Source organism: Plodia interpunctella, chromosome 17, assembly GCF_027563975.2.
Source record: "Plodia interpunctella isolate USDA-ARS_2022_Savannah chromosome 17, ilPloInte3.2, whole genome shotgun sequence".
NCBI classification, from domain to species: Eukaryota; Metazoa; Arthropoda; class Insecta; order Lepidoptera; family Pyralidae; genus Plodia; species Plodia interpunctella.
In genome coordinates this window covers 8,566,443-8,577,874 of record NC_071310.1, presented here as the reverse complement: position 1 = coordinate 8,577,874, position 11,432 = coordinate 8,566,443, and the positions used below count along the sequence as shown (strand labels likewise).

Here is an 11,432-nt window from a genome sequence, read left to right as displayed (position 1 = left end):
TACGTCGACGCGAATGCATGAACATTGCGTTGTTAGTATGAGTGCTTTTATGCACTGCAATGAAAGACGAGCAATGTATGCCGAATCCGTCAAAGTTTAGCGACAGTGCGGAGCGCTGGCATGAAAAATTTATATCGATGTTGAAATAATTTTAACTTTTCTAATATGTTTTCTAGCCTGTCGATGTGTCCCACTGTTGGGCAAAGGCCTCCCTTTCCTTCTTCCACGTATCCCTGTCGAGGGCAGCCTGTTGCCACTCCCGCAGCTACCCATCAATATCGTTAAAATTTATTTAAACATCAAAGGTTCGAATTTCAAATGAAACAAAATATTTTTTTTTAGGGTTTTAATATTTTTTACACAATCGTAGCATTCATAATGCCGACACAGTTCCGTCCGGGTCTCTCGTCGTTCCGTCAGCGTTTGCTAGTGTTATATAAACCGTTCACTATCAGTGGCGTAGCTAGAACCAACGGGCCCTGGGCGAAAATCACATTTTTTACATTTTATTCGAGCAATATTGGCCATAATAGCCGTTTTATTTGAATTTCATTGGTCTTGGTGTAAAAAGAAGTGCATAGATTTGAATTTGGAATTGCATAATCGTTTCAGATTTAAAAATGAATCTTTTGCGGCCCCCAAAAAGAGCGTTGCCCATATCACCGAAGCCTAGCTGCACCTCTGTCACTATCAGTGTATACTTTATATTTATAATAATATGTACCTCGCCGAAATTATACAATACAAATATATAATTAACTTTTTCATCTCCATACTTTCAATAATTGAAATATTCCGCTGACAGACGCAAAATGTCCTTTTTAGTACACTATATTTACAATAACTTGATGACTTTCAAATCATTATATATAATGTACATATACATATATAATAAAGAGAAAAATCAAAATAAAATTCTTCAATTAATACATTAATACCTAATAACTACTATTTAAGATTTTTCTCATAATAAAAATATATTACACACATTGCCAATAACAATAATTAATGTGAAATATCAACAAAGGCATGGTTTTGAGAAAGAAAAGGTCCGAAATCCAATCTAAAATGGCGTACGCGCATGTGGCGCCCTCATAAACAAAATTGGTGATAAACGAAAACACTTTATCTAAAATAGCTTACATTTTCATGTCTACTTTCATATAGAGGGCGCCACTGTGACGTAGGCCGTACATTGAGACCTAGCAGCAAACGAAACGGTTTATACAAAGTAAAATGGCGCTATTAATTTGACAATAAGAATATTTACAAAAGATAACAAATCTTCTAATGACACTAAAATTGACACGATGTTTTCGAAAGGCGAGCGCAGTGGCGCCATCTTTGTATAAAATTATGCACTGTTTAAAAAAAAAGTTAAATAATCGTGTAACTAATTAATTTAGGGCCTATATCACTGCTAGCTGATAAAGTATCTGATAGCACAGGCTGTAACATATCGACCAGATACCGTTAAATTGTGTTTCACAAGTTTTAGGGCTAACTGGCCCATCATATCAGGCAGATTTATCTAGTGGTTAGTTTATCTTTCAGATTACAGTATAAAAATTCAGAAAGTGGTGACACAGGCCAGTCTCTAAATAAACATTTGGTCTCTGGGCCCATAACCTAAAGAATTTAGTTCAGATTACATCCGTAGCGCGTCGCCTCTCAAAAAGTATGTCGCGCGTGATTTTAAATACAATGGTGGTTTACCCTAGTATAAAGCTAGTTTCCGGATAATTCCGAATTTTACCGTAACCAGGTTTTTTTATAGCTCCCGTTCGTATACATGGCATAAGGCTGTAATGCAAAGCATTACTTATAGTATTTTCAGGATTAGATACATTGATACGATGTCCCGTGGTTCACTGATTGGTACAGTCTGTTCCGAAACGAGTAGGAAAATTTGACAACAATAAATTAGTATCGTTTTAAATTTTACGCTTTGAACACGTGACTATATTAACAACGACTTGTCTGGCTGCGACCACGCGATTGCAAATTGAAAGGGTGGTTCTCGGAGTAATTACAAATTTTAAAATTTTAACAAAGACTAGTTTTGCTATCCGACTTTAATGTGGTAATGTCAATTTTATAAATGATTGATTAATGGATGGAAAAGATCTGAGAACTACCAAAATTTGTTCGTGCTATGTCTCGTAAATACCATAATATGTAAAAATAAATAATTTAATATCAAGTAACACTGGAGTATAATATATTACATATTTTTTACTCCCCGCATTATTAACTTTTGCTACCGGAAAAAACAAAATGGTGCTTTATAAAATTGAGTCGTATCATATCAGTGATAAATAGAATGACAAATATTGTAATACTCAGAAAAGTTTATAAACCGATTCGTTGTTTATTGACAGTTTTTCCCATCTAAATAGGAGCAGACTGTACTTGTACATTAAAACATCTATATCACCGTAAAATGTATTTTACTAATCGTATCTTTTTCCTCCACGGAACAGTGAAACAAACAATTGTAATCTAAGAGAAGCTCACAATACATATCAGTCACGGAAATCACACGAATTTTGTTACTATTTAACATCTAGTGCGAGCCAGAGGCTGACGAATCGAACAAAATCACTATACACCGTTTATATGTCACAATTTTCAAACAATATCTACGGTTTTGCTTTCATTTCGCACAATTAATTGGTCAAAATGTTCAATGAATGAACAAGTCGAAGTTTCGTTCGATCCGCAAGCCTCTACGCGCGAAAGAACAATAAAATTTCATGGTCTCCTGGTAACGTGGAAGGCAAATGTCAGGTATAAATACGAGACAAAATATACCTAAAAATCTCTTTTTCAACATGTAAAATATCATTTTTTGTCGTCGTATACATTGGTTACAAATGTGCTACTTTAGTGAACACCAAGGCAAGGTGAAACGATAATATAATTCACAATATCATTATTTTAATTAATAAATATATATATCGAGATATGTTATTCACCTGTAACGCAAAATTATGAAACTAGTGTTTAGGACAATGAAACGTTTTGTATCGAGATCGCAATAAACTTACATTAAAATGTTATGTGCAACGTTGAATAGAGAAGTTGGACAAAACTGGCAGGGTCGCCATGTTGATTTGAAAGCATTAACTTAGATACGGCTTTATCTCTGCTATTATTTAAAAAAGAAACGGCAGAATTGACATTCTATCAGACTTTAAATTAGTTACGATATTCAAAATAATTCAAAAGTTCTAATCAAACTTCATTATTCGCCATTGTTGTTAAAACTTATTACCATCACAATACAAGAACAGAAAATTGACGATAGAAGTACAATTTGAGCTATGTTGGTGAGAAAGGTAACAGAAGCAACACAAACTACCAAAAAAATAGGTTTGTGGTGCGATGTGATGTCGCAAGATACAAGCAGCGGCGACGGCGGACGCAAGCGCGGGCGAATTGACAGTTATTTTTTGAAATTGGAACTAAATTAGTTTGAAATTAGACCGTTTTGAATTATGACAGACTTTTAATAATAATAATATGATTACGGCTAGTGAAATAAGTAAGGCATTTATTGCTTAAGTTGCTAAGGCATCGGGAAAATATGCATAGAATGCACGATAGTAGAAAAATGAATAGGGAATAATAAATAAATTACTTAACCTAGTTCGTAAAAGTGGATTTGTGATATGATAACTATGCTGAACCGTTTCTCAACAGTTTAAAAAATATTATTCGCCTATTTATGAAATAAGATTTGACAATACAGAAGATCTGTCATAATCATTTTCAGGCAACATATTTTGGCGACACACCTGCGCCCGCGCATCCTTCGCCGCGACTTCGTAAGAATAACCATACCAAAAATAACTTAATACTTTACAATCCCCAATTCTAGTACCGTCCAGCGACCCACGATACTTCCATGATAGATACATCTTACGACTAATCAATTATTTATTTATATTTACGTAATAACAATACACATTTAGCTATAAATATAAGATAACTATCAAACCATGTTATTGTTACATTGATCATGCGCCTATTGTTGAGTGATAAAACCGTATTATTTATAAGGTACGCAACGTCCAAAGTGTCGTAAATTTACATTTACAGTTAATTAAACATTAAAGTTGACTTTAACCTTACGTTAGGAGATCGTATACTGTTTCAAATATTACAAAAGGTATCGCTTTATGTACAGTGTAGCATCGTTCTCCTGTTGTCGCGTCGCGTCGCACGACAAGTGTTGCGTCGCGTCGCCTGACATTTGTCGCGTCGTGTCGCTTCGCGTCCACGGCTCCCTGCGCCGTAGCTGCCCTACGCTCTTTCTGTTATTCATATCTGAAACGGAAATATAATTAGCTTAGTAAACATTAACATTGTAGGTATTTTAAAATGAAAACTATTCGTCATGCTCTTTTATATAGTCGTTTTCTTGATAGCTTCAGCTATCTTACTATTATTATAAAGAGGTACGCGTTTGTGAGTTTGTATGTTTAAGGTGGGTAATCTCCGAAACTACCGAACCGATTTTAAAAATTCTTTCACCATTAGAAAGATATATTATCCAAAATTGCTATAGGCTATGTTTTATCTCAAAATTCTCACGGGAGCGAAGCCCCGGGCAATATCTAGTCGCTCACAATTTGGTTTGATCTTTCATATAATTTCGCCATGATAGTTAGGTATTTCGTACTTATTAATTAATAACCACTATTCTACTGTTACTTCGTGTTTATTTTTACTAAGAAGTAACCATTTTATCACTTTCAATACGTATAGTAGTTCAAATAACAACATTTTCAAAATTGTACTTGGACCAAACAATAACATTTAGTTGATTTCCAAATAAGTACCTAGTGATTTCAACCTATATAGATGACTCCGCAGGATTACAAATGTATTGTAATACACAAGAAGTACCAGGACCACATAAGTATACAGAAGGTATCCCACATAAGTCTAGACCATTAACATGCTCAGACACGGTTTAGTTCGTACTGGGAAATCCGCTGCGCTTGGCTTTCGAAGCTATTGTCCACAGAAGTTATAGTAACGTTACCTGTGTCCACAAAAACATTACTTATGTCTACATTTTACACTAAAATAACTGCTTTCATTGGTATTTCTACTCTCTCTCTCTCTCTCATTCTTGTGCTCGGTTAATACCGAGGTTATAGCCTAATGGCTATAACGCCCGAAGCCCCGATATCTGTGTAGAAAATAATTCTTTCAAATTTAAAGATTCAGCTTTGATTTTAGGACCGGCTTGACGTTATCCCTGTTTGGGATAATTGTCCAGCTGTCCATTATCTTCTAGTCGCCACATGCGACATTATCGACGGAATATGGACCTATTTTAGGGCGGAAACGCGTCGTTCATAGATATTTCTTCGAAATAATAAAAAACACTATTAAGCCCGCCTCTCGTACATTGGTCTCTCGCTCGTAATGCATGAGAAATTAAATGAATAAATAAAAAAAACTTACATGTACATTAACGTGCAGACTGCATTAGAGATGGTGGCCATAGTACTCCGCTGGATAATGCGCGTACCCCTGGTGGAACGCGGGGTCCGTCGGGGGCCTGTGCATCATCTGCTGACCATCCATCATGTAGCCCATGGTAGCCTCCGGACTGTACGCGCCGCTGGGGCCCGCGTGAGGGAACACTGCGGGGTAGAACACTGGACGGTTAATTAGGCCGGCTGCCGAACCAGTTTCAACTGGATATGAGCAGTGGAAACCGCTTGGGATCAGTGATTGGAACTGGTTGGTATTTCAGTAGTGGAAACTAGGTTTAATGGGTGAAAAAAGATTGCATTCAGTATTTTTTATTTAACGCAAATATGTACAGACTCATGTCATAAAGACCTTGGTTTTTTTAAAGCATCTGTTGCTTTGGTAAATTCTAATAGCATTAATTGTTTTTAGGAACAGGAACAAGGCTTCCAAAGGCTTCTAAAGCATAGATAGATATCATCTATCGTTCAATCAATTATGTTGGAAACTATCGCGTATGAAAATAACAAAAGAAACATATGATATGGGAAAACAGACAGCGTGTGGACGTTAGTAACGTGCTATGCGTTTGTATGTTTCGTGGTAGGCCTTCAGTTCTATACGCGAAAATACTAATAATAATGTTTAAGTAGAATTGGAGCAAGAATAGTTCCAACAAGTAACTCTAACAATCTGCAAATAGTAGTAATTATGATACTCATACAAGTAATGATTCCCTCGAGCGAGCACTAAATCAATACGAAAAGTCAGACTTTTATTGCTCACGAATAAAAAAAACTTCCAATGCAAATAATCGCGGCCGCGGTAGATAGAAATTCGCTCAATTTTACCACAGAACTGTTATGGTTTCCGATTGCCATATTTCCCTGGGATTATCAATAGTACAATAATGGTTTTCGCCCATTATAGTGGACGATTTCCTTCGTCCTCATGGGGCCTTTATGGTGGTACGCGCCATTGGCTCCCGAGATTTCCGCACAAATACACATTGATGTATTTCTTGTAGAAATGTGCGCATTAATTTATGTTTGGTTAAAATTGATCCGTTTCTTGTTCCTATCAGATAATTTTTTGGGTTTGTCACGGACATATGAAATTCATTGTTGCACTGTGGAACGAAGCGTACGTGAGCCTTCTGAAATAATAGTAGTTATTAGTTACTTTAATTTACAGTAATAAGTACAATCTTCCGTACTTTACTACAAGAAGTGTATAAATTTTTACATTCATATAATTACATTTTTACTTTTCGACAATGTGTAACGCGTGCGCTTGCAGTCGGCGTGCACCACTTCAATAAATTTCCCCTTAAATATATTTCTTTTGTGTGGCCAAAAATTAATCCCACTTTCACAATGCCTTACGAAGCAGTTTGGGCAGTTTTTTTGCCAAACTTGCCATAATAGGAATCTCGGTGCCCGGTGGAGCGTGGCTCCTGCTACCAGGATAACAGGAAGCAATAACGGAGCCCCCGGCACGCTCCCCGGTACTAGGAAACTATGATTTAGTAAGCGGTAATCTAAGATTCGACCTTGATCGCGTATTGTTATGGGTGAAATGTTATCTTTAGAATACATCGAGTAGTTTAGCTAGGAACACATAAATTGTAGATTTAAAACAAATAGCATAAAACAAAGCAATTCCTAATGTCCCCAGCCAAACTGGCGGATGTGAACGCCGCCAAGTTTGCCGACGACGCAAAATGGAAAAACCGGAGGGTGGACGATAGATGGAAAATTGTTTTGGCAATGGACTAAAGAAAATGGCCACCGCATTTCCTGTGGTCAAGCCAAAAGGCGATCCCAATCACTATATTATTTGCAGTTCGGCCGCTCGCGCTTATGTATTCCTGGTGCGTGCCGTGGGCATTCCCCTGCTCCGAATTTGGCCCACTTCGCCTCTGCTGCTAGAATATATAACGTAACAACTCAATCGCTCGCTTTTTGTTTCTATTAATCGTCCGCCAATAACTCTCCTTTTTGTCATATACCACTGTACCGACGTAATAGCCTCGTGGTTTATTAATACGTCGGCGGTAACGTGTGTGCGTGTAGTCAGACATAACGCTGTCAGTGGTTCGACTGCTAGTGGCCATATATACGGTGTTTCAGCTCGGAACGACGGCGCTGGCTAATGAATTTATTATAAGGGCATAAATTGCTCTCTGATGCGACGCCATTACCGTGCCAGCCTGTAAATTACAATTCGTTCGAGCGCGGCCATCGTCCGCTATTTCCGACCAATCGTTTATTGAGCTTTTCGCGAGGATTAAATCGTGTTGCTCTCATCAGTCGCGGCTCTCGATCCGTTCGGTTTATTAAAAACGTGCACGCCGAATTAAAATACAACATTTACTCGCTCCACGAAATTACGGACAGACAAAAAGGGAGAAAGATCTCTAATCCCGAATAGGCGAGGCCCTCGAATACATCCACACATCTAGATAAAGGTACCGGGCGAGCATACATCGGCGATAGTCAGCGGAGGGGCGAGTGATGGATCGCCCGGGACGGGTCAACGAATTCGGACATTATTCTTTTTTACCCTTCTTGCGTTCCCGGCGTTCGCAAGAGTAAGCCCTTTTTCTGCGATGTCCTTTTTTTCCAGGGTGGAATTTTTGTTAGCTGCGTGCGGGGCCCGGGAACGTTTTATGGACTGTGCTACAATTACAAAGTAAAAATAGAATTGGTCGTTTGTAATTCTATTACATATTGTCGACGAAAAGTTTTTCCTCGTCACTTATTTTATGTTTTTCTCGTTGCTCTCAAAGCAGTAGATAGCTTCTTTAATCTAGTCATTATTTGAGAGCGCAGCTGGGCGCAGTAGGTTAGAGAGACGCGGCGCACATAACTCGTGGCTGGTCAGCGCTAAAAGCTAGGGAAAGATGGCTTGCCCCGTGGGACGCCGGTTACTCAGCTGCATGACTGCATACTGTATGAAGGCACTCGTACTCTGTGGTCGGCAAATTCAATTTTCGACTTCAAAGTCTCGAACGTGCACCGGAATTCGAATTTCGAACCACACGTGAACGTAATGTCTATTGATGGCTGAATTCGAATTATTGCTTCTCTGAAATGGACGAAGTCCGGTGTAATTTATATTTCCTACTAGCGGAGTCTATGAATCGACTTTTTAAAAATTCGAACACGTGAAGCGAATTTCGCAACACTCGAGGGAATTTAGACCATAAAGAAAGTTTTTTTTTTCTTTGATACATTAGAAAATAGATGTATAAGAAAAATGTTACCTGCTCTATTTGACTGGTCTATCATCGGTTGCACTATCCTACGTCTCGCGTTGATAAACCTGAAACAAAAAAACATATTTTATTATATTTATTTCCAAGACAAGAAAAAGAAAAAAATATGCTATCGATTTGGAAAACAATAGTCAATCAGTAATGTGCAAAACAGACAAACACTAAGGGCGGACGAATGAAAATTGTTACCCAATAACTTTTGAAATAGGTAGGAAACATATTTTCTATGGTATTCCCGTGACGTAAACTTAAGTTCACCTGAGTTTATTCGCCTAAACTAAACACTTTTAGTAAACTTAACTTACCTAAGTGCATTTTCGATTACCATAATTTTATTTCAGTGTTAAAAACAATTTGGCTTGAATATTTTTTGGTAATCAATTTTCTTCAAAAACAATATCTCCTACCAGGAATTCATAAGAGCTGGAGAGTTTTGAAACAATTACTTGGGCAATATGTTATAATGGCGGCTGAATAAGTAATGTCCCCTGGCGCGGGCCGCATTTCCAAATGAACTGTCACTATGAATTTTGTACGAGCTACCAGGGCACCAGCGCTGTATCAGTATCTCCGATTGTTTTGGGATTTGATTAGTTTTTAATTTAATTTCATTGAAATTGCCTGGGTTGATAAACTAGTGGCGAAATATGCAATGGGGGTGTTATTGAGCCATTTGGTATTTACTGCGAAAGGCTTCACTGATCAATGAATATTATTTGTACAAGCCTTTCTTTACTATAAATATTACTGAAAATTTCTAATGTTAAACACTTTTCAGTAAGTTTATTTTCATTTCGTCAAGTTTTATGTAATATTAATTTCATCAGCATTAAAATAATTTATTTTAGCAATTATTTTAATTTCTGAGTATTTGAACTTATTATTAAACAAATGTTTTTGTTTTTATTTTATTCCGACATTTTTACACATTGCCAGTAACATCGGAACATTAAAATGAATATAAACAGCATTTGAAATTAGCTACACTGAAAGCAAAGGGAGGACGACCGATGCGCCTAATGTATTGTTAATATCAGGATTAGTTCATTAACTCTTCATCCGGCTCCATGCCGGCTGGGGGTTAAACTGGTGTATTCCTGTTTGATCCAACATGGCTATACAATACACTGACAATACACTGGATACAAAGGATATAGAAAGTCTGGTGAAAATAAAGTAGCAATTTTTTACCCAGCTTTTAGTGAAAATGTCCAACAGTGGGGGAAAACGGAAAATTATTTCTAAAATAGAGTCGTGTCTTTTTAACGTACGTCTAAGGTAGCTGGAAATGTATGTCTGTACGTTGGTATTCTTGTCTCTATATTTTGGTATATTCATGAAATCAGATATTTCGGTAGAAATGTCAGATAACTTAATAGCATTTATACTAGCGGCCCATTCCGGCTTCGCTCGTGTAAAAACATAATACGTAATACAAAACATACTCCGGAATCACGTGAATCCGTGCAGTGCAGTATTTGAGTTTATGGCGAACAAACAGACAGACAGACGCGGCAGAGGACTTTATAATATGTAAGGATTACATTAGAATCGTAATCAAAAGTGGTACAAACAAATGGGGACAGGGAGAATACGCCAAATGGGTTCTTGTATTTTGACATTTCAGTTGCAATTACATACAAAATTAGGGAGAGGTCAGCTGGCGGCCGTTGTGTAGGGCTCCGTAGGGCCAAGGGTCACAGGGATCGATAGTGTTGTTTCTTTAGTTTTATTGTATTCGGGTTGTCAACATTTCATATTGTTTGACTTTTGTCATACTGAAGAAGTGGATTAAAAAGTGAAAAATACATATTTATATGTATTTTTATGATCATGTACTTATAACTTTGGTATATTACTAAAAATATTAGATAGCAAAACTATTTAAATGAGTTTCTATGTGTTTTCTCAGCAGTGGTTGTTCTGGTTAGGTTAGCAATTTGTAGCTTCGTAATATATTATAGTGAAAAAAAATATGATTTTTTAGATATTTTTTGAGGTCTAATTTCTAGGGATGTCAAATGAGTAATTTTGATCGCGGAACATGGTATGTAAACAAAAAGTAACTCGTTCAATTTACAAATAATAAAAAAAAAACACATTACGCAACAACACAAAAACAACACGCAACACACTGGCATGCGTTATTAAAAATAAAACTATTATAAAAAAAATAAACACAGTACATCTGTATGGTCGCATCGGATAACGTCCCTGTGTCCCATAAATCATAACACGGGCTGAATTTGTTAATTTCGCAGCCGAAGGGTTGACAATGCGCAGATAAGCAGTAAGGTTCGTTGCATACTGCGCGTTTTAAATGCGCGCGTGAAATTGGGCGTCCATAAGCCAGTGTGACAACTTGATGCATTTTACATCTAATGTTTTAATGAAATACGCCGAATTTTAGGAAGATTTAAATAATTTTGATGTTATCGTGTAAATTTTCTAAATAAGACCAATGAATACCAGATTCCAGGAAATTCCAGGCTAGTACGCTACATGTCAAAAGGTTTATTAAAAAGTAAATGCATTTAATTTAAATTTCACAAAGAAAATCCTAATTTTCGGATCAAAATAATACAGTAATGCATTCGTTACGTTACAAAATTGTTTGTTAAATTCGTATTTTGAGTGATATGCGTTTCGGTCGTCTTAT

The 11,432-nt window shown here is 36.9% G+C and overlaps 1 protein-coding gene across 8 annotated transcripts in view; it reads right to left on the bottom strand.

The window, feature by feature from the left end:
- Positions 1 to 343: 343 nt before the first annotated feature.
- hth (homothorax) overlaps positions 344 to 11,432 on the bottom strand; it is a 282,966-nt gene continuing 271,877 nt past the window's right edge. For 5 of the 8 annotated variants that reach the window (XM_053757907.2, XM_053757910.2, XM_053757909.2 and 2 more), the window contains 3 exons: positions 8,762 to 8,820; positions 5,482 to 5,678; positions 344 to 4,332 (listed from right to left, as the gene is read on the bottom strand). In XM_053757907.2, coding sequence (XP_053613882.1) covers positions 5,506 to 5,678; positions 8,762 to 8,820 — 232 coding nt within the window. In that variant the 3' untranslated portion in view covers positions 344 to 4,332; positions 5,482 to 5,505. The remainder of the gene's footprint in view (positions 4,333 to 5,481; positions 5,679 to 8,761; positions 8,821 to 11,432) is intronic. The other 3 variants (XM_053757911.2, XM_053757913.2, XM_053757914.2) reach the window with 1 other exon arrangement.